At 36.1% G+C, this 26,616-nt stretch overlaps 1 protein-coding gene across 2 annotated transcripts; it reads right to left on the bottom strand.

Moving 5' to 3' along the window:
• Positions 1-1,423: 1,423 nt before the first annotated feature.
• LOC110027416 (WD repeat-containing protein 26-like) lies at positions 1,424-26,616 on the bottom strand. Of its 2 annotated transcripts, none has more exons than XM_020728853.1 (5): positions 26,409-26,616; positions 23,849-24,740; positions 16,913-17,014; positions 2,507-3,136; positions 1,424-1,891 (listed from the first exon to the last, which is right to left on the bottom strand). In XM_020728853.1, exons 2-5 carry the CDS (start codon positions 24,638-24,640, stop codon positions 1,670-1,672), a joined length of 1,746 nt encoding a protein of 581 aa, XP_020584512.1. In that variant the 5' UTR covers positions 24,641-24,740; positions 26,409-26,616; the 3' UTR covers positions 1,424-1,669. The 2 variants fall into 2 exon arrangements, with proteins under 2 accessions (XP_020584512.1, XP_020584523.1); XM_020728864.1 differs by having other exon boundaries at positions 26,477-26,616.

Here is a 26,616-nt window from a genome sequence, read left to right as displayed (position 1 = left end):
TAGAATTGGATGTAACACCAACACAAATGCCATGAATAATATCATAAAAAGGCATTGCACCAAGATTTGATTTCATCACCATGCATAATTCTCCAAGCAAGAGCATGGTTGGCCCATATTCCATCCATATTCAAATTGAAATAAATAGAAAGCTTCAATTTGAATCCCTTGATGCCATATATAGTGGGTCACAGAAAAAAGAAGGAGAAATATCAAAAAATTAAATGCTCTCAAAATCACTCCAACAAATTTTGCTTTGGTTGAATTCTCCTGATGGAAGCTTATAATTATGATTTATTTCTTCTTGTAATAGTTCATGGCAAAAAAAAAAAAAAAAAAAAAAAAAAAAAAAAAAAAAAAATTTTTAACACCCCAAAAAAATAATAGCATTTTAGCAACCCCAAAGAATTTACAAATTAGCCTCGGTCAATCAAAGGCTTACAAATCCCTATAAATATCCTAAATTTTGTACTTTTAATGATCACTGAATAAATTATATATTAATTCTGCAAATTTTGTATAGAAAACTTTAGTGGTGGTTCTAATCTTTGTTAAAGCTTATTATTTGATCCTCAAGGGCTTTGGTGGGTCATTAATTATCCCCTCCAACACTTTCTCCTCCACTCTCCAGTACAACTTCCCCTCCAACTAGCTAAGGCTCGATTACCCCGTAAACCCTAGCCTCATACAACATTAGGATCCAAGCCAAAATCCCAACACAAAGAGATAATTTCCTATTGTGACCACTCAGCTACCCATCACAAACTGGCTTAAATCCATAACTCTCTAAAGACATCTAAGCCAAAGTCCTAATGCAAGGGGATAATCTCCTATTGTTACCAGAAAATTTCAAAAAAATCACAACTCCTTAACCAAAAATCCTTAATTAGTTCCATAACAACCTAAATCTCTTATATAGAGTCCCTATCATTCTTCAAAAAAAAATTTACCTTCTCATACCGATCAAGCTCCAACTCCAAATCTATCCAAAACTTTAATCTTATATTTTGATCGCCTAAATAGCCGCTCCACCACCACCACCACAAGAGGAAGGAGAAATATCAAAAAATTATATGCTCTCAAAATCACTCCAACAAATTTTGGCTTGGTTGAATTCTCCTCATGGAAGCTTATAACTATGATTTCTTTCTCCCTGTAATAGTTCACGGAAAAAAAAAAAAATCTATGTATCTATGTAATAGCATTTTAGTGAACCCCAACGATTTTTCAAATTAGCCTCGGTCAATCAAAGGCTTGCAAAAACCTATAGATATCTTAAATTTTGTACTTTTAACCGTTCCATCACCAATCAAATTGTTCATTTCACTATAAAGATTCTCCAGACCTTTACAACAATCCAACAGCTCTAAGACAGCTGCAAGCTCCTCTCAGACTTATTTTTTAATTTTATACGAGCAACTCAGACAAGAAAAAAAATATTTGAAAAGATGCTCAATGGTCACAGAATAACAATTAGCATTGGTATATTTATACAGGTTTATCTGCCATTTGACACCCCTCAAATAACAGATAACTGAAAGGGTTAAAAAAGATGTACATTGCTGAATGAAGGAATGGCTGAAGAAAAGCTGGTACCTAATGAGCTCCAATTTTCTTTTATCCTCTGGACTTTTCTCACCATTTTTTCCTTCTTCCCTTCCCTCATTGATCATTTGTTAATTCCATTGCATTGGTGGATGAATCCGTTACTTAAAGTATCCTTCCGCTTAAGATTGACTCGTTTTATTCCCCATATACGAATTGTGTGATCATCGCTCCCAGATGCAAGCATGTGAGGGTTTGTTGGGTTCCAGCTAACACAGTTTACTGCACCAGAATGCCCAGGTAAGGCTTGGATGAGACTACCAGTTTTTCTATGCCAGATATAGACCTGTTTGTGAAATAACAGTAAGATTAAGAGTAAATATTCAATAAAAATAAACAGAGGATGGAGAAGAAAGACAAGGCATATAGTTTCAAAAATAGCTTGAATTTTTTGACTAACTCAGATCAATATCAAACCAAATTTACTAGATCTGAAAAAGGAATTTTGACAAATATCAACACTAAATGGGCTTCTCTGTTTAAATGAGCGGCATAGGCCAAAAAGTTTTGGATTTGAAGAATTCAAATCAAAGAGTGATATACAGAATAATCAAAGAGCAATTCAGCTGAAAGCAAGTAAAACAACGCTTTTCCAATTCAGCTTGGCAAATTTGAACTACACCACAAGACTACTGTTCTCCATGGACATTATTTACCCAGGAGGGAAACTAACATCTTTTTACCAAAAGATCATTTAATTAATAAAGAAAATTAAAAAGACCGATATCAATATAGAATGCCATTACGTCACATCAAATAGAACCATGATATACAAATAAAAAAGGTTACCAATTTTGTAATAGGATTTTCATACTAAAAAAGACTTTTAGATAATAACATTCAGCATGCTTGTTATACAGTTTTCACAAAATAAAGGGGGAAAAAAATCAATGGGACGTACCTGTGAATCTTCACTTCCGCTAGCAATGAAATACTCATCAAATCCCCCAAAACAAGACCGTATGACAAACCTGCTGCGTTTGTGACCTTCATACTTCATTACAAGCTTAGGAGTATCAGCTATGCTCCACAAATGAATCTCTTGGCTCAATATGTTCACCAGTAGGAACTTCTCGTCCTTTGACAAAGAGAATGAAGTGACTATTTGATCCTCTTCAATCAATTTCTCAATTCTCGTTTCCCTGTCAAGCAATAGTATTGTCATTTCCCTGCACATTGTTATGATATATCTGCCATCTTTCGTGACAGCCATATCAGAATTCTTCGTTGTCCGCTGCCCTTTCCAACATTCGACTTCGTTCCCCTCTAAATCCCACAACGAAATGCTTCTGTCTGTAACACCAGAGAAGAACTGCTTCCCATCTGGGGACCATACACAAGAGATTAAGCCTAGTCCGCATTTTTCATAAACACGCAAACATACTCCCAAGTGAACATCCCAACATCTGATGGCTTCTTCCATGCCACATGAGAGAAGAAAGCGGTTGTCAGGGCTCCAAGCGACTGTTACGACGGGCTTTTGGTGACCATTTAGAGTGTGCTTCAATAAAACTTCTGCATCATCATGGACCTGCAGTAATAAAAGCACCTTTAAACAGTTAAATCATGTAAATGCCCCCGTGGAAAATTAGAAAAAAACTGACAGATGCTCCATATCATACCACTTTGTAGAAATCTATTCTACTGCTGAGATTTTGAAATTTTAGCTATGGAATTCATTACAGGTATGCACAAAAAACAAAAGGTTTACATAATAGAATATATGATTGCTATAAAATGGTTTTTGTAAATTAATGAACAGGAACGAAATAATAGTGAAGTTTTCTTTTCTAAGAGAAGGGCGTACCAACTGAGTGAACCTCATCATTGACGGATCTGGAAAGAGAGGATATACAAAAATTTACCACTACATTGCAAGAAGTTGTTTCTGTAACTTAAAAATGATAAAACTCCAGTATACAATACATGCAACCAACGATTACACCAGGCCCAAACCCTAAGGATTTATGCCCTGCATTAAATTCTAGACAGAAGTGTCCCAAATTTGTCTCAAAGACAACTTAATCACTCTACTGGAAGTTTGGTAGAAAATTCCCATCTATCTTTAATAAAAAAAGATGTTATCATATGTTATCAAATAACTAATTAAAATTTTGGAAGTAACGCATCATTTAAAAAAACTGTCTTCATCTAAGTACCATTCTGCATTTTCTTCATTTTCTGCTCTCAGACATTAATTAGAGCAAAAGTACATAAAATTCTCCAAAAGTGGCAGATTATCCTTCAAATACGACAAATGTTTGAGACAATAATTTCTCAACCAATAATGATGATCACCTCAACTCAAATGAAATAAAAGGAACAGAATGGTGCCATAAGGTAGAGCAGAAACAGCACCAAAATAGATTTTGATAGAATACATGCAACTGTTCAAAACAACTATTTATTTTGCAGCATTGTTAAACAACCTTCTGTATAATTGATGCCAGAGAATTTCTGATTTCATTTTCAGGTGTAAAATCTCAAAACTAGTGTACTCTTGTTTACTCCTATACAAATTTAATTGGTGCTCCTCTGCTTAGTGTTCCAATTAATGGAGAAGCATAAAAATGCACACAGGAAATTTTGTGAAATATATAAGCAGTGAAATAGTATGAGAAAAATAACATGTTAAAAACTGTCAAAGCTAAAGTCAATAGGACTGAATGATGACAAAGCCAACCCCAAATCTATGCTTATTGGGAAACGAGCAGTAAAGAAGTTGTTTCACCCGACTTTGGTTTAGAAATCAAAGTTTAGAGGCATGAAATTGTGCTGGACATACCTTGATACATTATACTTGTTAAGTTCGCACCAAAATGCCCTACCATCCAAGCTTGGACAATAAAGAAAGTAATCAAAGCATCTAGCACAAAAACATCATGCATGGCATCGTCAAGTACTCCGAATAAGCATAATTTTAAAATACGTCTTAATCCATGCAGATTTAATATGAATTGTACAGAAAAAACTTCAACCGACGGGCAACAAACAAGGCAATATAATTCCACTGACAAAAAGATCAACTTTTCAGCACCAGCCATTCTACTGACAATGTAGATAAGTTTTGTCAACAAAATCATCAAAAGTTTGTGCCTTCTCATGCAAAAAAATAAAAAAAAATTAGGTAAGGATTTTCTGTTAAAATATTTAGTCAGAATGGGTCTCAAAATCCTCTGTTCTGCTTTGAAATTACTGACATATTAATAATCCATTTATAGCACTCATCTCAAAGCAAATCCAAGATTTTTTAAACCAATCCTAACCAACTTTTCCTTGAAATATATCGGTATAATATTTATTCAAATAATAGGTGGTTTATGTTTATTTCCTTAGTATTCAATGTTACATAACAAAATGTTCTACTAACACCTATGGTTCTGTTCCAATGTAATGTTCGAAGAGAAATTTAAAGAAGCGAGCAGAGAACTCAACTAGAGGGTAGCCAAAATGGCCCAAACATCCAGAGCAGCCTGAGGAAAATGCAGCATAGAGGTGGGCATCAAACATGCTCCAGTCCCACCTCTTCCAACATTCACCCCTTAAACATCTCATTCTCCACATAAGTAAGCTCATTTACTACCTTCCCACCGAGGCCATGCATGTCATTCAGCATATCACCCCCATATTAAGAAATATAGCTAAATTTGTTAGCAAGACCCACTGCACTGATTTGATGGAAGCATTGGAAAGGAATAAAATTCAAAGAAATATAATTTTATCTAATTATAATTTTAGATAATAGCAGATTCAGAAAGTTATTGAAATTTTTTTATTATGGATAGCAGTAAATCAAAATTTAAAACATATTTGATTTAAATTACACCTCCTTACACTACTATAAGCATATGAAGGTGAAGAGCAGCCATGCAGCTGAGTGTGAAAAGGAACAAGGCAGTGTATGTTGTTTCCCATGAAATATCACGATGTATGGCCAGTGAAAAGAAAAAACATGGAAGGAAGATCAAAACAGCCAATGGCGAACAAGAAGAATAAAAGAAGAAAAAAAAGAGAGAAATATAAGGAGAAAAAAAAAGAAACAATTGCGCTCCTCATTTCTTATAACCATGAAAAATCATCATGCAGAGCAAGCAAGATGCTGTTAGAACAAGTGTGTGCGGGCTTCAAAAATTTGCACCCCGGCCTCTCTCATAATCAGAGTTTTTGTATTATGTTTCGGGTAAAATTTTCAAAATACAGATTAGAATAACACATAAGATACTACTCAGAGATTTCGCCCTGATTTTGCGAGAACATGATCTAGTTCAAAGTTTCTTATAAGCACAAGACTATACGGTTAACTATCCCTCTCAATAACAAGATAACACTTTCTATTAAGGCTAGTTGTTAGGCACTGAATAATTAACATATAATAGTAGCATAAGCCCCTGTGATTATAATCACTTCATTTGTAGAGCCATTGACCCAAGCCACACGGATAGAGAACTCGGGCCCCTTCTTTATTGGCACTAGATAAATTTGAATAAGGAAAAAAATGCGCAATATGGTTGGCTTTAATATAAAGTAGTTGAAATGCATAGTGGTGTGATTAAGATAGTAAATGTAGGCATGTATGGTACTAGATCCCAAGAAGAATTCAAAAACATTAGGTTCTTTTACTCAAATAGGATTCAAATCCTAAAAAGATGTTGGTAGGCCCTAAAGTTAGCAAGGGTGCATTGATTGACATGAAAGCAAAGGCGGTTAATGAAGTGTGTATTACAAGTTATAACTTCAAGCAGAGTTGTTTCAATTTCATCATGTTGGAGCATCATGAAATGAGGGAAGAAGAAAAATGCTAGCTTCATGGTTATAATTTGAGTTATGAAACAAAAATTAACATGTCGAGGGAAGACCATTGAAGATGATCAAGTGGATCAATCTCCCTTCACACAACCCATCTTAGGGCCCGTTTGGGGTGGCTTATTGGTGTGTTTGTGTTCTTTAAAACGCGGTCGAGGCATTTGCTTCATGTGTTTTGCTTGCTTATCCACAAACGTCGTTCGTGTTTTATTATTTACGCGGCCATGGGCTCGACCCCACGGCCCGTGTTCTTACCTTCTGGAGTTACGTGCTTACTCTTCTCCTTCCTCGCTCGACCCCCGTTCTACCCTAGATCCCTCCTCGCTCACCTCTATCCCTCGAACGCTCCTATTTCGCTCGCTCGCCTCTTCCTCCTCCCTCCGACCCTGGTTACTATGATCTGTAAATAATTTCGATGGAATGTGCTTCTATATGTAATTTCTGGCATTTTATCGATGAAATGGTTTCTTTATATGGTTTTCCGATGAAATGGCTTTCTTTACGGGATTTTTCGATTTTTGGAGAGAAAGGGTGAAAGTGAAATGGGGTGAATGTGGTTGGTGAAAGTGAAATTTAGCTTGCTTCCTGCAGTTTCTGGTTTTTTGCTTGCTTATTGCTTATTATAGTTTGTGGTCTCTAGAAGGAATGAAATGGAATTTGATATATATGAGCTGGTTCAATTGCTTTCACTTTTTCGTTTATGGTTGTTTGCTCCATCTGGTTGAGTTGGGCCTATGTGTGTTGGTGTTGACATGAAGTGTGTGTGTATGATCATGAGTGTTGTGCGTCGTTGTTCGTGGGTGTGTGTGTGGTGGTTTGAGTATGTGTGGGTGTTGTGCTTGGTGGTTGTGGGTGTTGGTGTTGATTGTGGGTAGGTGTGGTTGGCCTTGGGTCTGTGGGTACTGACTGTGGGTGTGGGTGTGTGTGCGTGTGGGGGGGTCGTGGCTGTGAGTTTTGTGGTTGATGGCTATGGGTGTTGGTGGTGGTTGTGGGTGTGTGTGTGTGTGGTGGGGGGTGGTGGTTGTAGGTGTTGTGCTTGGTGGCTATGTGTGTTGGTGGTGGTTGTGAGAGTGTGTGTGGTTGTGTGTGGTTGGGCTTAGGTGTGTGTGAGTGGTTGGCTTTGGGTGTATGTGTGTTGTGGCCATGAGTGTGTGTGTGCTGACTGTGTGTGGGTGTTATGCTTGGTGGTTGTGGGTGTGTATGGTTGTCCTTGGGTCGGGGGGAGAGGTGGCTGTGAGCGCTATGGTTGGTGGCTATGGGTTTTGGTGATGGTTGTGTGTGTGTGTGTGTGTGTGTGTCTGTGTGTGGTGGGAGGTGGTGGTTGTGTGTGTTGGTGGTGGCTGTGAGTGTGTGTGGTTGTGAGTATTGTGTGTGGTGGGGCTTGGGTGCGTGTGTGGTTGATATTTTAGATATTATAAGTTTTATGCTGTTTGTAATTGCTTTTTTTTTTACTTTTTCGAATCCTTTTCATTTTTTGTGTGTGAGTTTGCAAGGTCCATGATGAGAGTTCGACCTTATGGGTTCTCTTGGATGACCTGTAAGTCGTTGTTGGTTGGTGTCACATGTGAAATCTCAATAAAGACAATCAATCTCCTCTGTTTTTTTCAATACCGTGGTTTTCGAGGTACTTTTGAATGGTTTTTTTTGTGATATGCATATGTAACACACACGGGTTTGACATTAAGTGAGCTAAAGACAACCAATAACTCTATTTTTTACAAGATTTATTGTCTTCTTGTAGTGACAGATTCATTGGTTGGTATACTGAGTTCTTTGAGACATCACGTATGCAAAAAACTGTAATTAATTACTTCTTTTAGCAATTTCAACCTCTGTCATGACTAATAGATTGTCTTTTGAATCATTAAAAAAAGATGAGCTCCAGGATTTCAGGAACCTCTCTACGAGTTTTCTACCACTGCAAACTACAGACTTCCCTACTGACGCCATGTCAGGCACATAACTACGACAGAAAGTCCTACAAGTGCCCGCGGTGAGCAGATAGTTCGAGAAGTGCAAGTTCATCCGGTGGGCAGACAGTCCAGTAGATTCCACTGCCGATAGTAATCGGGGTTAGATGGTATCCCCAAAGGACGACGTAACTCGTGACATATGTCGTCTAGATTTTAAAATTGATATTATCCTATTTTTAATTGTAATTTTAATAGTTTTTTTGTTATTTTTAGCAATCTTAATACTCACTGTTAAGTGGAGTTTGTATCTTATTTTTTATACTGTTCTGAAGTGTTTTTTGCTTCTCAAGTATAAAATATATTGTTATATCAGTTTTGTTGCAAACAATATTATTGCATAGGGGCATAATGGTTATTTATACAAAAACGGCTGCAAAACAGTTATTTTCCAATAGCACAAATCATATAGCCAACCAGCTTATCCGGATTAGTTGCTGATCAGCAGCTTATTTGAATCAGCTTCAACAGCTTATTAATAAGGTGCAGGTGCCCCAAACAGACCCTTAGTATTATATCAAATAATTTAAGTATTCAAAGTGAAAAAATAAAATAAAAGCTTCAATGATGCAAGAGTTTAGTGGCAACTGTTCTTTAGATGTCAACAGATTCAATTAGGTGTGCGACAATAATAACATTTCTTAACTAAGATAGTTGAAGAAAAGTTGATAATTTAATATAGGAGAAATAGAGAGAGAGAGAAGGGGATTGAAAAACTAGATGAATGAACTTCTTAAATATAGAGTCACAATATAAGGAAGAAAAAAGTAAGAAAAAAACCTATAAAGGAAGAAATATGAAGCCTAAAGAAACACATTACATTCCATCTTCAACTTTCATCAGATTGCAAGACACTAGGACCTACTTATTGAAATAAGCCATAATGAAAAAAAAAAAAAAAACTACCCTCGAACAAATAAAAATACAAAACTAACAGAAAGTGATAAAAAATAATTGAGCAAACATGAATCAAGTTAAATAAGATCGGATACTAATAAAATCTAGCCCAACAACAATCCCATGGGTATTGAAGAACTTTATTTTAGAAAGTAACAACATTATTGAGGTAAGAACTGACGATCTTCAATTGTAATGTAGAGGTAGTGAAATCCATTTGAAAAAAGATAGAATATTGGGAAATCAATCCCAATGTGAAGGGGAAAAGGAGCATTATTACATCAATAATATAAATAGGAAGTTAACTTCATCCATCCTCGAAAACATTATACAACTTCAAAAAGATAACATGAAAGCTTGAGGGACTTTATGCATACTGTTAGACTAATCCAATTCAGCTATAGTATTGACTAATTAAAATTGGCCTCTTTTTTATTTGAGTTTATGAGTGGGTTAAGTTAAAATCTTAGTGTATTGGATCCAACCATGTGGTCAATGTGAGTGTCTGCAAATGCAATTACAATTAACACATAATTGGTAGGCAAGCAATTGAATGGCAATGTAATTGCATGAGAAATGAAGGTGAATAATTACAACATCGAGAGAAGAAGTAAGCGAAGTAACAAGTGTGAAAGACATTTAGTGACATTGCTACAAAAAGACAATGGTAATAAGTATTGGCAAGCATAGGCGATGGGATAGGGTGTAAGAGTGTGGCTGCAAGTAAGTAATAAGTGCCAGGTAAAAGAAAACATGAGAGAAGAGTGCATGGATAACAAGTTGAAGGCTCAAGATTGCATTACTGAGTTGGATCATTGGTTATAATTATAACTGGCTGAGTGAATTGCTAAACGTAAAATGTAAACAAGTTGAGAGCGAGGCAGTCACAGTCTTTGAACCAACAGGAAGAGAAAGGGTTGCAAGTGAGGTCAAGGTAAAAATTGATTTTTTATTTTTATTTTTTATTTTTTGTGATGTTGGAGAGCAGACATAAGAGAAGAGAATCTGGAGACAAAGAAGGATCCTAACATAGAAATACAGGAGATTAACGCATGAAGCGTCCTCCTCAATTCCCTCAACTAGGACTAATGCTAGTGCCATTGAAGCATCCCGCACCGACTGCATGAAGGTGGCCCTTGGGACTTGCATCTTTAACAGGCAACAACATGATGTGTATTCCATCATTCTTAAAGGAGTAAATATTCTTGAAACCATTGTGCTGAGTCTTGCGATCTAACTGTCAAAGACTCCCTAACTGAATGTTGCATGCGTCCATCGGAACTACATCACATCATACTTGCTCCTGTAATTGATCCCCAATCAAAAATTTGACAAAGCACTATTGATCCAAGCGTATCTCATTTCTCTTCTTCAACAAGGAAATGGAATAAGACTGAGGATGTTTCTGCGTGGTCAATCCCAATTTCTTCATCATCGGTGTGGACACCACATTTTCAAAACCCCCATAGTTGATGATCAAACTGCAAATCTTGTCATTTACCATACACTGCTGTGAAAGATACTGTGTCTCAACCATGATTGATCTCGCTCTGGTTTTGATTGCAAAAATCTCGTATAACTAGCAATTCTCTCTCATCCCCTGGAGCTAAAGTTCTTCCTTTGGACTATCCTCTGGCTCCTCGTTCTCCACCTCCTCGACAACACCCTGATCTGTGACATGAAAACTTGGCTCATGAGATAGATGAAGGTTGTGTCCATGGTCGTGGTACTCGAAACATCTCCTAGCAGGTATTGTACTTAAAGAGCTTCCATTTTACGACCTTTTCCACTCTGATTTATCTTGTCATTCTCCTGTCTTGTCTTGTTATCTCCTTCTAAGGTACCTATGTCAGTTGCGGTACCCGTAGGTGACTGTCTGACAAAAGGTTGTTGCCTGAAAGAAGATTTGTGTTTGTTCTATTCTTTTTGAATGTCCACATTCAAGGCTAGGGTTTGAACATTCCCAAGTATCCATTATGGTTATAACAGCACCACATTGCTAATAGCGAGCTTCAGGTCCCCCATGTATCAGGCTATAGTGTGCTCCTCTGGCTGGATCAACTCGCATTTCATTTGTAACTGGTCGAACTGAGCTGTGAACCCCTACTTTGAAAAGTCTCGCTACTGTAAGTGGTGAAGTCTTAGAAACATGTCTTGACTGCAATGAGGTGTAATGTATTTCCTTTGCATTGCTTTCTTCATCTTTTTCCACTTGTTAATCTTATCATTGCCTACTCTTTTCCTCCGTCCCTGTAAGTTCTCCCACCACAAAGAGACGCTCTTTTTAAATTTGATAGGTGCTAATTTTACCCGCTTATCCTCTAGCATGTTTTTATATTTGAAGATTCACTCAATAGATTGCAGTCAGTCCAAAAACTCACCTAGATTCATACCTCCATTAAACTTTGGTAGATTCATTTTGATGTCAAAGTCCCTATGTCAGCCATATGTGGGCTCTTCTCTCACCCTCCTCTAATATTGATATCCGAAGTGACATGGTCGGTATTCCTCGTCGTTGGTGTCTTCTCAATGGAACGGATTCAGATCTATCTCCCCTTCGACTCTCTAAATCAGGGTCGAGGGTAATCTCTCCCTGGGTTCCATCATCGATTTAGGTGAGTCTCTATTGAAGCCAATGGATCTCCCTCTGTATCTCGTCCCGGGTATTTTCTAGCATGTATCTTTGTAGTGCCATGATTAGAGTTCGGGTTTGGAAAGGCGCTTGAGGATAGAAAAGAAAAAATTTTGGTGGAGGGTTAGGGTTGATGCTAAAAACCCCTAGAATATGGTTAGCGTTTGACGGGCTCTGATACTAAATGATACTGGAATAAACACAAAAATCATAATAAATAATATTTTATTGCTTAAATTAAAATAAAGTTACAAACAAGACACTTAAAAATGAGAAGATCACGACACAATGCAAAACTAAGGTGAGGAGTGACAGGGGTGACGACGTGTCAACGTGGGGGCCAAAGGAAAGTGGGAGGAGGTGTAGAGAGTTGTTAGAGCATTGGCAGCAGCAGGTGGGGTGACAGAGGGGGTTGGCGACAGCTGGCGAGGTCGACAGAAGAGTTGGCGACAACAGGAACAAATCAGGGATGAGTTGGCAGTAGCAGGAACATCGAAGGGATGGCCTAAAGGCAGCTGGTGAAGTGACTGGAGGGCTGGCAGTAGCAGGAACAGCAAGGGCATGGTATGGCGGTTGCTGGCGGGGGTGACTGAAACTCTGGTGGCAGCAAGAACAGCCCAAAGATGGGCTGGCGGCAGCAGGAAAAATGAAGGGTTGGCCTGACGGTAGTCGGTAGGAGGGAAAGTTGCTGGGAGGAGGGTCGACCACGGAGATGGTGAATAAGGTAAACACCACCTCAGAGCAAGATACAACCCTAATAAGGGTAAAGATGCCTAGCGACAGAAATTATGAAACCTGCAAGAGCAAAAAGCTCAATTCTAAGTAAACAAACAGCACAGGCACACACACACGCGGGCACACATAAAGATATATATATATTCTAGTAACTTCGGGTAATGGAACGACGCTCAGCAATTTGTTAGCTGTCTCCGGTCCTAAAACCAGAGGCAGAGACAAGACCAAGCTGGCTCGTACCTAGCAGCTTATTTCCTGCAAGTTTTATATTTTTGTGTTTTATCTATGTTTCATCTTTTTAGGATACTAGTGTCTGATGTATCGTATGGGTAGGGCACCTTTTTTTGGGTTCTCTCATACAGTCTCTATGTATCTTTTCAATTTCAATAAAATTAGCTTGAAGGGCCCAAACATGACACCTAGTTTACACCAAAACCACAAGTGATTCCAAGAAAATACAAAAAAGTACAGTAGAGACATAAAGAAAAAGCCTAAAAATGTTGAAATACAAAGTCTCAAGTGGCTAGAGAGCCACCCAATTTGGTTTTGCCTCTGCCTCTTGGTCTAGGGATGAGCGAGTGAGCAAGCTAATAAGTTGATAAGATGGTTGTCATTGTCAGTAGTAACCAATGTATCATCCAATATGTTCCCTAGCTGGACTCGGCCTCCATTCTTCTTCCTCCTGGAATAGACTTGTCATTCCTCTTGTCATTCCTCCTCTTCCGAAGATTGGCTCACCTGATCTTGGTCTAACGTGTGTTGGAGATGTGCATATTGTTGAATATTAGAAACAACAATATGTTGTACCGACTGATCTGCTATTGGATCAAATGAACACTCTCGTGTGTCTTGGCATGTGAGGGCATCTTCTTCAATAACAGTGGGTGGTATAAGCACAACTGGATCTGTAGTTGTAGTATGTTGTTCTTCTTCAAGAACTGCGGTGTTGGGAAAGAACTGCGGTGTAACTGCGGTGTTGGGAAGAGGTTCGGGTTGTATTTTCTCAACTGGGATAATAGGTGGCTGTTTTTTTGTGATATTTGGTCTTAGATGAGGATGCAATCGATAGCAAATAGTAGAATTGTGGCCAAACATACTACAACGAGAGCAATAAGGAGGGTGTAGTTCGATTTCAACATTTTGCCAATACCCGTTGTGAGTGGTTTCAATCCACACCTCATCTGAAGCTGGTTGAGTGATTTCCCTCTCAACTAACACACAAACCACAGAGGGTCTGGTGACAACAAGCGTAGGATTATCAACCTTAAGAAGCTTACCGTAAGTTATTGCTAAGGACTAGAGAATTTCCAAATTGAACAGATGTAATTTTAACCCAGGAAATTTTATCCAAACTGGAATGATAGGGGATTTCGCTTTTGGGTCGAAACCAACAGTCCACTTCAGAATTTTCATATAACGGTTGTCGATCTTGATAACTTTCCGAGAAAAGATGTGGGTATAATCAACATCATGAGACAACTGAATCAGTATGTACCGACCGTCAAGTAAACCAATATTTCAACTGCCCAATAACTTCATAGCCTCAAACTCTTTCCTAATGATCTCCAATTTTGGGTTACCAAAATGAAATTTCCCCACCATAGCAAAATGCCAAGAGGATGCGAGAGTAATGGTTTCAACCTCTGTGAGAATAAGAGCAGACTTCCCATTTTTTTCCCCAATTTTTTTATGAAGGTATGATCGCCACCTCCTTCAAGAACATCGTGAAAAGATTGAGGAACATTATAAAATTTACCTATACGAAAACCAGTCTCTGATTCTGAAAGAGGAGCACGAGTAGAAATCGAGAGGTCGCCGGCAAGTGCAGTAGCATAAGAACGGATAGCCATCTCTGCCGACAAGATTCTGTCAGACAGGAAGCGAGGAGACTTCGTCTGAGGAAATGCGAAAATGCGGGCAGAGCAGCAGCTCTGTCGCCAGACCGAGACGAGAGGACGGCGAAGGAGGTTGCGAAGGAAGGTTGCGAAGGAGGCGTCCTCGACAGACGAGGACGTCGTCTGGAAGGAAATGAGAAAACTCGGCCTGCCTTGTCGTCTGAAAGGATGCGAAGACTCGAGGACGTGAGGACGCGTGCACCCGTCGACGAAAACGAAGTAGGGAATAGAAAGAGATCCGTATAGCAGATGGGAGATCCGTGTAACAGAAAGCTAGGGTTCGCCATGAGGCGAAACGCCATGAGGCGAAACCCTAAACAGAAAGCTAGGGTTCGCCATGAGGCGAAACCCTAGCAGAGGGGAACGACACCATGCCGGCGTGAATCAAATATATTCAAATATATAGATAGAAAATGAAGAGGATATATATATAAAGGGGGTAGAAAAGGGAGGGAATATAATAGATAGAAAAGGAAGAGGATGGAATAGAAAGGGGGTAGAAAAGGAAGGGAATAGAATAGGCAAGGAGTCGAATAGGAGAGGGGAAGGAAGGAGTGAGAGCGGTAAATTTAGACCAACCTGCCAGTCCAGCCTCCTTGCTAAATAAGTCAGTTCAACCACGCCACTAAGCCCCGCATCAAAGAGACTAAGAAAATAGAATAATAAATGCCTTAAATGGTAGAATGCACAAGTTAACAATGAAGCAAACAAGGAGCTACTCAAAAAGTGGTTGAATCCTCAAAGGAGAGAATAAGAAAAACTCTTCTTTATTCAATTATTAACTCTCGACCAATTATAACATATGAAGTACTGTTTATAAAAATATGTCCTAATGAAAATTGCAAATCACCCTTAAATAAAAAATACTAATTAATTCTGAAATTAAAAAAAAAAATTGATTTAATAGGTACTAACAAAAATAAAACACAATATCAATAACATCTTGCATTGCATCAAGAAAAGTGCCATAGAAGAAAACTTAAGAGTGTAAGGAAGAAGAATAAAAGAGAAATATAAAGAAAAGGAGGAAAAAAAATGATCAACTTAATTGTCATGGTGCATTGCAAGCACAATATTTGTTAGAGTAAGCATAGTGATGATGTAAGTAAATGTGATGGTGCCTATATAAGTATAATGAAAAAGTTTTCCAAAAGCATTTAAGTAGAGATCTTTTGTGTTTTTCATCTCTCATTTTTCTAGCATAATTCTTGAATTTCTATAAGATGTTGCAAAATTTTCTCATTTATTCGGCTTAAGAGATTTGGGGATCCCCTTGGTATTGAGATTGTGAGTACAAGGGTTCTAAGGAAAATATTTTTATGCTTCATTTTCTTGTATGCCAGTGTAGCTTTTTCATAGACATTGCATCCCCACATTTTTCATGGAAGTAAACTATTATTTTAGAAAAATCACATAAATCATTATGACTTCTTATATTGCTTAGATGCTTTATTATTGTGTTCATCGATGTTCCTAATAGGTGCTTCCTCATCAACAAGTAGATTTACCTAACATCTTCTACCATCCTTCCTCTTACTCCAACCCATCCAAGTATCTATTTATTCTAAAAACACCCAATGCCAAGTCCTTATAAATAGGACAAAGGCTACATCACAAAATTGTAGGGTATTTTTTCTAGAAACCTCGCAAATGGTGACAAAAGAAAACATGAAATATTTTGATAGCCTTACGTTTAATTATTAAAAGGCAGAGGGTGTTCCTTGTGTACGAGCCATCTACCAAAATGAGGACTGAGAAAATGTTTGTATATAGATCTACCACTCAATTGCAAAAAGAAGATTTCCCTGATTAGAACTTATGACCTCTAACTCACAATGGAGTCCAACTAGCATCATAAAAATAATTATTTTGAATGAATATCAAGATAAATTAATAGCTTACAAAATCACAATACACAATACAAATTAATTCCATCGGTAAAATGCATCTAGCATTCCACTATGCAACATTTTTTATTAAGAAAAAAAAAAACTAAAACACAATTATGCATATCACAACTACAAGGTGTTCACAATATGGGAGGCTACTGCCAACATTAGGAACTGTAAACAAGTTGATTCGATGATTCTAACTCATGCCCTCCGTGCTAAAATAGATGCTACTTATTTATTGTTGTAGGCAATTATACATGTTACTATAGCCAACAAATAATCCAACTTGAAAGAAAAGTCTATGCTATAAACAATTATGAAATAACTACTAGAAATTATCACTATAAGTAAAAAATGAAATAATTAATTAAATTTCAGTTAAAAAATCCTAAGTAATTTGTAAATAAAGAGGAAAACTAAATGCTTAATGAAAACAATATTTGTAATGTATATATGATGGAAAACATCTAAACAAGAAGTTACCTCCCAAATGATCACCGATTTATCATTGGAAGAAGAAGCTAAATATTTCCCCTCGTGAGAGAACTGCAAGCACCATACTTCATTATCATGCCCTCGCAGTACCTATTTCAAATAAACAAAATAGATAAACTATGAAGAATTATGGAAAAAAAAAAAATAGAAAATACGTAAATAGGCCTTTAAGAAAGATATATGGAGAAAGTTTAAAAGTATTGGTGGTGTTCACTTTTGACTCATAATACATTACAAACGTCATAATTTTAGATCTCCCAAGCAAATATGTGGTGGGACAAGAAATCACATCAGCGGCAAAGAATAAGTTTTTGGTACAATTTATTTTCCCTGATGCTATGTACTATGATTGTAAGCTTATTTGAATTTAATGACAAATAAATAATTATAGCCACTGCTCTAATATGCCACCAATGCAAATCCATGGATGTTGATGCACACATCCGTACTCATGCAAAAAAACATGCTATTTTTGTGATTCAATATTCTAAATTTCAAGTCACAAAAGAGACAACCTCACTATTTCTCCACGACATCCTCTAAGCTATGACAACATAAGCTTATTTAAAAACATTTCTGGCCATGTTGACAAGGAACACCAACAAAACATTATGAAACAAAATGCTTCAATACAAAAAGAGCAAAGTCCTTGTTGCCTCAACCAGACAACTTAACTTCTATTTGACATATAATCATTTTCATAATTTTACAAGGATCACTTTATATATTTTATGTTTTACCATGCAGCACATATTTAAAATATTAAACAAAAAATGGGCTAAATATCATAAGCATTTCTTGTGCCAATAAACTATTCACACTTAAGCTCCGCATTCGCGCAAAATCCTAGTCAATATAACAATATGATTCGTGCCTTATTGGATTCTATATGGAGAGAGGGGAGAGTTACATTAGAGGTGGGATAATCCTATCTTTTCTAGCATTATTTTTCTTTTTTATCAAACTTTTCAACAATTAGTTCCCTTTTTCTCTTCTTCAGCAATCATGATTCCCAACTATCTTGAAAGAGGGTTGAGTTCATAGTCTTTGTAACTTGGCTATTAGCATGCATCAAGATTTTCTTTAAACCCCACAACTCATTGTTCTGATTGAATCAGGCTTAAGTGATTAGTAATGCACATTCATGCTGATCAATTCAAATTCAGAGAGATGGGTCAAGTTGCCACCAATCAAGGTTTAATTGTTTGAGTTCATCAAGCCAAATCAATTGGTTCATTGAATCAAACAATCCATAAGGCGACTCCCAAGAAGGATTGTTAACTATAAGTTGCTGAAAATTAGACCAAGAACCCAACAAACATAAACATCCAAGGCAAGTAGGCCACCAATACCCAATCAACAAAACTAAAATGCCAGTCTTCTATTGACGATAGCCAAACATCAATACCCACTAAGCAATATTCAGTTGAAATTACTTTACTTGCAATAGCTGTCAGTGCCACATACTTACCTAATACTTAATAGCAGTTTCCCATTAATAGTATTCTGCTAAAACATACAATAGCAAATCTTTATCCCACTAAGTGGGGTCAACTACATGAATCTTTTTTCTCTATTATTGAGTGTCATATTTTAAAAAAACAATATCCTGCTAAAACATACTCATTTTAAAAGAGGGCTTCCAATAGGTGTCATTTTAAAAAAGTCTACATTTCTATCTATAAATACATTTGATTACTAAAGATAGTGATTTCTTACATACTCAAGCATATATTGTTGATCATAATTCAAGCCTAAAAAAGGGGTTAAGCATCCAATGTTGAGGGATAACTTTTCGGAGGATTTTATCTCTCTCTCTCTCTCACACACACACTTTAATGTTGTTTAGAACTTTTCCAAATTTAAAATTCTTACATCATCAAGACAATTCACTTATAATTTCTTCTATTTTTTAAGCTTCCATGAAATGAATTTTTAGGAGATCAAATAAGAAAGAGGAAAGATTTACCCCGCAACTCATGGGATAGGGCCAACACAAAGTTAGCCAACCTCCTCTCGTTAAGTGTGTTCAAACTCAAACTCAATCCACACTCAAAATCCTAGAAATCCCAAGTACAATTTGACTAATTTCTAAGAGAAAAATTAAATTCTAACACAATATTTTTGTATTACTCTCAATTTCTTTTACGTAAATACAAAAAATTCAAGCACCAAAATCAATAACAAAAATTGAAAAGAATAACCAACTATGCTAAATGGTGGTACCCTTAAAGATGCATATTCTACCAACCTACGATAAAAGAGAGAAGTGCATTACTTCTTGAGCAGTGAATGGAGTGTGGAGCTTGTCAATAATAGAAAATCTTACACCGAATTAGTAGAAACATAAGAATGCTAAAAAGAAGTTTGGCAACCAGCCTAGCGTATTATACATGAAACACAAAAGTGATATGTGATATAACACAACATATGGGCATAGAAAATTCCAATTTGAATGTATAAATTCAATAAGGATTGCAGTGCACGTGCACGCTAACAAATTAGACATTCGAAGTATTAAAAAAGCAATGTAAACTTTTGTGACGTACCTTATGTTGGTAATTATAATTTGCATAATAGCAACATGGTTTATTACACATCGCTTTTTAAGACTTGGAATCAATGGGGAGTGATTTTGGGCTAAATATACTGGTGGTCAAATTTGCTTTCCGGCCAAAGGTTAAAGTCTGTCAGCAAGAATCAACAACTTAGTATTTCTACATCAACATTGTATAACAAAATGTTATACTAAGCCCTCTCGCATGCCTTAAAGAACATCTTCCCGTCAATTGTATCACTCATCACTTCCACTCAAACTCCCACTCAAATAAAATCATCAAGTAACATACACTAATATCCGACTCAATCATGTAGAAATGTCATAAGAATCACAAGCTTCTAAACTCTGTCCAACCAAAGTGGAGAGACTAAAATTCATAAGAATCTCAAATTACATGAATCACTTAATCCCAACTAATCCATTCATAATACCTATAAAAGAGTGTGGAGCCAAATTGGAATTAAAGTTGGGCCGAAGGTTGAAATCACTAATAACCCAAAAGCTCAAGTAGATTGGAAGGAAAAACCACTTAGTAGTTCTGATTAATGCATTTTTCAATAATCCAAAGTGAAACTAAACTATCTTAACATTGATATATAACATTGTTTGGAAACCATATAGAAAATGCAATAAGAAACTAGAAAGCAAATGTTCTCATATTATAAGAGCATCCAAGAAGCATCAAATACAACTTTGGTAAGTTGAATAAAGATGCATCTGGCATACCGAACACAAGATTCGTTAACCATGTGTATCTAAGTGTCTCAAGATCCAATAAACAATGTATATGGCTCTAGCATCTTTCGCATCAAAGCAAAATTATTTGAATGTGAGATAAGGATATTGGCGCAATTTCCATAAAAGGTTAGGGATCTGAAATATGTATATAAAATAATTAAGTAAGAACCTAGACATGTACTAGGTTCTAACAACAGCCAAACAAGTACTATGGTTATAATAACAGCCAAACAAGCTATAATGTGGAATATCCTAGTTGAATTTCATGTTAAATTTCAGCTCTGATATCATGTTGAATTTCAAAATAATTTGGAATATCAAAACAATTTCATCGATATGAAAGGGGGTATAAATAACACTGACATGAATCCTAGAATAAAAAAGATAATAAAAGGAAAATGATGTGAAAGAAAAGATATATCAATTAAAATCTCCAATAATTAATTCACATTAATTATTAGGAGATATTCAAAATAGCATAAAATAATAAAACACATAATTCCTAATTCAAGGAAATAAAAATAAAATAATAAAGGAAATATCTTCTTAATCTAAGGAAATAATTTATTCCTTATAACTTCCTACAGGAATAAATTATTTCCTGGTATAACTCCTAACACTCTCCCACAAGTTTGGAATGTATGTTAATAATTCCTAACTTGTTGAGTAGTATGGAGAATTGAGAAGAGTTTAGTGGTTTTATGAAAACGACCACTGACTGCTCTTTTGTGGAGTATCAAGGTAGTAGAGTCATTGTCTTTTAGTTCCCGTCCCAATCATCTTCCTTTATTGCTCGTCCTGAGATATCATTCATGGCTAATATACTGCCAACATGATTAGCCATTGAATTAGATTTGTTCTCTGCAAGTAGTGACATGAGGTTTTGATATTGTTCGGCTGTAAGGGTGAATGGTGCAGAACTCGTCCGTGTATTGGCATCCGCATGGTTGGCTTTGGAAGCAGAATTTTTCCATTCAGGTTTGTTGCCGGCAAGATTGGCCCTTTGCAGCTTCCTACAGTCATTGATGGTATGTCCCTACCATCCACAATAATCGCATTTGAGATGTGATAGGCACGTGTCTGAGATATGCCCAATTTTGCCACATTTTTCACACTTAATAAAGATTTTTAGGCGTGAAAAGCCTCTCTGGTTTTCGTGTGTTTCTTCACGGCAAAAGTCGAAGCTTTCGGTTGCGGTGCACTTACAGTGATCATCTCGCGATGTTTTTCCTCTTGGAGCATGAGAGAATATGTCTTGCTGACATTGGGAAGAGGATCCATGAGCAAAAACTGTCATTTTATACTAAGCCCCATGAGAAATTTCATGGTTTTATGGTTTTATTGAAACTGTATCACTTCCTTCATGGCACCACACGTGCATTTAGGAATGTTATAGAAGATATGACGTTCATACCATAGGCCTTTAAGCTTAGTGTAATAAGCTCTAACTGTCATATCGTCTTGCTTGCAATCATGGATGGCTTCTTCAACATGGAAAATATGAACGTCGTTGGTATGAGAAAAACGTTACTTCAAGTCGAGCCAAATTTCATGGGCACGCTCATTGTATATTATACTTGCTCCAATGTCTTCTGCAATTGAATTAAACAATTACGCCTTGACAAGGTTGTTGCAACGCCTCCATTGTTGAAGTTCTGCGGTGGACGTCTTTGGTGGTTCTTTGACGATGTCGTTGAAAAATTCTTTAGAAAACCAATAAAGGGGAACCAACAGCATTTAGGGTGAAAAACGATGGCAGCTAGGGGAATCGACGGCTATAGATTTTCTGGAGGCCAGCAGAGTCGAAGCTCTCGGTTGGTCGGCCAGCAGACAAAGCTTGCAGAGAGAGAAAAATAAAAAATCATTGGTTCAAATACCAAGATTAGTGCCCCTCCCTTCTCGCACAAAGGAAGGCAGGAAAGGAGTCCGACAATTCTTAAAGAAGGACCGATGGCTAGAGTACAAAATTAAGCTCTGATACAATGTTCAATTTCAGATAATGCGGAATACAAAAACAATTTCATTGATATGAAATGGGGTATAAATAATCCTTACATGAATCCTAAAATAGAAAAGATAATAAAAGAAAAATGATGTGGAAGGAAAGATATATCACTTAATATCTCCAATAATTAATTCATATTAATTATTAGGAGATATAAAAAATAGCATAAAATAGGAAAACACATAATTCTCAATCCAAGGAAATAAATATAAAAAAGGAAAGGAAATATCTCCTTAATCTAAGGAAATAATTTATTCCTTATAACTTCTTACAGGAATAAATTATCTCCTAGTATAATTCCTAACAGTATGCACCTAAAAAATCTAGTTAGGTGATCAACTGATCAATAAAGGTCCACCCTTAACAAGGAGCATTCTATGAAAACAAGCTCACAATACAATAAGTTTATGATGTCGAGAATGAAGGTTGGGGAATACTTCAGCTGTCAGTCAATTTCTCTGAAGTGAGCTAAGGATCTCATCTGAATAATCACGCTAAGAATCTAAAGTGATAGATAGCTGAGGTTATTTATACCATGAATAGGGTTGCAAATGAATCAACTATTCTAAAAATAACTCGTGACTTGACTCAATTAGAATTTGGTTATGATCATTTGAGTAACTAATCAAATAAACTTGAAAACTTCTATAAATACTTAGTTATTAAATGAATAAGAATGAAATTCTTGGACAACTTCTAGTTAAAGATCGTGATTCACGAATAATTTTGTTAAGAAGAATGATTAAGACTAAAAAATAAAGCTCGATTAAGACACGATGTTCAAGAAGACATCCACAGATGAAGTGACGTGTGAACAAGCTTGTCTCAATAAGGCTGAACTTGATAAGATGAGCATGTTCAATTAAAGTCTCATTTGATAGGTTCAACAAACTCGGTTCGATAAGATTCATTTAATTTTCAAATAAGCTAAGTGTTAAAATCTCGTTAATCACAATGTGAACAAACTCGATTCAAGCTCAAACTAACCTCAAAGTAGCTTTTAGTAAATGAGATCGAGCTTAAACACTATCACAAAAGCTCAAATTGAGCTCAATTCGAGCTTTGCATAAGCTTTTAATAAATGAGTTCAGGCTCAAACAATTTTCTGCTCAGCTTATTTTGTTTCATTTCATTTGCAACCTTGGCTGGATGAATGATAAATAAAATTGCTACAGAAAACAGCACACTTAACGCCTTGAAATGTAAGGCCTACAAACTTGTCTTTTTAGCAAATTTTTAACAGAAAATACCAAAAAAGCATATTTTTCTTCACAATCTCTCATGATTATAACCAGCTAAATCAGTTTAGATGCTAACTTTACAAGCAATAAGAGCTCTTGGCAATCTCTCATAAAATTTTGAAATGCCGTGGCTCTTTTCTCAAACTAGAAACTTTGCTAAAAAGAAGATAAGTGAAGCTCACCTCAGTGATAAAAAATAAATCTTAAGCTTCACAAAATAATAAAGAAATGGCTAACGATACATGAGCATAAAGCTGAAATAGATGACTACAATATGGATAATAGTACCAACAAAGCAAAATATTCTATAAATTTGTAATAACAGCAAATGCATATGCAGATAAAACAAATAAAATATATCTATAACACAAAGTTCAAACCTGGAGTGTTTTAGAAGGTATCTGGTCTTTTCCACATTGATGATCGGTATATAGTGAAAGTGACTTATCTAAGGAGTTGTGAAGGAAACAAGTTTCCCTTTGAAGACAAAGTGCCTGTTCAACCAAATTCTCTAGCCTCCTCTCAGGTATCATAACAGATGGAGGAAAAATTTTATGCAATTCCTCTAGAAGCTTCAATCCTAATTTTTCAGAATCAATATCCATATTTGCAAAACCAAGTATGCCATGTCGTGAGGATGATACAACACAGCTAGAAAGTTCATGCAAACGTTTTATGTTAATTTTGAGAGGAGCAATCTCACTTCTCAGCGTCTTCAAAGCATCCATGACTTCATCCTTCTCAAGATGGTTAAGAAATTTATATTCCCATATCAAAAACGATGCAGATTTCAGAATATGTTCGTCTAAACCAATCTTCTGAAGTGTTGCAACACTTTCATCCCAGTTACCATCCAGTATTTGCTTTCTAAAATGACTTACTGTAGATGAATATAAATTTATTCCTGATTCCTCTTCAAGAACCTTTCCACTTTTCTCATAACCGAGAGAATATAAGGCTTTCGTAATAATCCTAATAAATTCTACCTTTTTAATAACACCATTAGAACCAACCATATCTTCTTTCACTAAGGATGGAAGAGGCCTAGCCATTGGGCCTCCCAAATTAACAATGGAAGCTTGAAGAGATGACTTATTTGAAATGCTGTCCAATTCAACTGAAGATCCTTTTACACGTTTAAAAGGTGGTTCAGTTTCATCTAGACCTCCCATGAAATACAGATTCAGCCCATTTATTTTCAATAAAGGCCGGAAAGGAAATCCGGCAAACAGCTCCTCGTGCACAACGACAAAACAGACTATAATAGGTATCCTGAAAATATCATCAGAGATTTAAAATCCCAGAAATCTTAAGCAGACGCACAATTAATTTCTAAAATGGAGAGCTAGAGTAACATATAATCAGCTGAATAAGCTAAAAATCAGATTGGAAAATAGTGAATTATGAAAAAACACTTTAATAAAAGAACGAAGTCAGCTCCAAGGAAAAAAAAAAAAAATAACAGAGTAGATGATAAATGATTCTCCCTTAAAAAGCTAAGACAAGATATAGCGGTATCAGTTTATTACAGATGAAACATGTGGTGTACATTACAACAAAAATTATGATGCTTTATCTTTTTTCTTTTAATTTTTTTGGAGGATTGCTCATATCAATAGTAACAAAAAGTGATCACCACAAGAAAAAGATTCTTAAAAACCAGATTGCCTGATTTCTAATGAAAATATACAAAAATAAGAGCAGAAAATAAAATATAGCGATCAATGAAATATGTAGGACAAAATAAATCACTAGCTTCGACTATCTTATGCATGTTGACAGTTACATTGACCAGAAGTAAAAGATCGATGATATATCAAGCAGAGAAGGCATAGTTCTTGTTGAGCATTACATGAGTTATTAAAACCACTCTTCAAAAGTCATTTAACTAACCGCTCTCAATGTTAAATTAGAACCAGTGATTAAAATTTTTAATCCTTCAACACTAATTTTATCCAACCATCTAATCAACACATTTTTTACCCTTCATTGTTTATGTCACATGTCCGTACCACTCAATTCTTATCTATTTACATATCTAACACCAAAGTTTAATACTAACATTCATAAAACGTTGCTATCATAAACCTATGCATTAAAAAGTATATTTCACTTCTAAAAATCTAGTAGATGTGAGTATGTTTTACATAATTTTAATGATTTACGGGACACACACACACTAAACATTCACCACAATAAAAAGATGAATGTTTAGATGTTAGATATGCAAATATACAAGTGTGTGGTTAACCGCCCCATAACCATATTGCCAAACAAGACATTAAAATACAGGACCCAGTAACATAATACTCACACAATGCAAATGTCATAAAAAATTGAAATTAACACCATAAACTCTCCAAAGTCAACAAATTTCATCAACATTCCAGCACTCTTTCTGAAATTTTCTATTAATTCAATAGTTATTATTTATGCATTCATACAATTGCAACAATAAAAACAAAAGCCAGTGGGCATAGTAATTCTAGAAGCATTAATTCACTAAACCATCTGTGGAACAAGTTTTAGCTAAATGATAGAAGCCATAAAGCAGATTATCTCAAGCACTATAAAAATATTCATCTCGATAACTATATAGAATCTCAAAAAATATATACAGTCTCTCTAAAGACATCCATTTCACCTAGCCACTGAAAAGCTCTTCAACTCCCGGTAAAAAAAAAAGGCAGAGAATGGTCAACAAAAAACCAAATAAGAGGCAACAAAAAACCAAAAAAGGAACTAGCAAATCCATCAAAAAAATTAAGGAATAATAAGACAATAAGAGATTTCTGAGCTCTAAACTTGCCGATTACTATGGATTCCACGGATCTACAACCAAAGATAAAACCGCCCAAATCGCCGACACTGCTGCGGACGAAAAAACGACAGAATCTACGAAACCCAATAGGTGAATAAGATTAAAGCGCTGATTTTTACCTCAAAATCTCGAGCTAGAAGGAAGGAATCACCCAAAAGGGTGAGAGTAAAAGAAAGCGACACAAAACCTTCTTGGTGTGCAAGAAGACCTCCTACTCCCTCCTGTGATGTTGTGATTGAGGCTAAAATATATTGTTGGCCTCAGAAGTAAGCCGAAGGGGGACTGAGAGAAGATGGAAGAAGATGGAAGTAAATGAGGCCAAAGGCC

The sequence above is a fragment of the Phalaenopsis equestris genome, unplaced genomic scaffold (genome assembly GCF_001263595.1).
Source record: "Phalaenopsis equestris unplaced genomic scaffold, ASM126359v1 Scaffold000002, whole genome shotgun sequence".
NCBI lineage: Eukaryota > Viridiplantae > Streptophyta > Magnoliopsida > Asparagales > Orchidaceae > Phalaenopsis > Phalaenopsis equestris.
The sequence above is the reverse complement of the archived record's forward strand: the minus strand, read 5'-3'. Positions and strand labels throughout refer to the sequence as shown.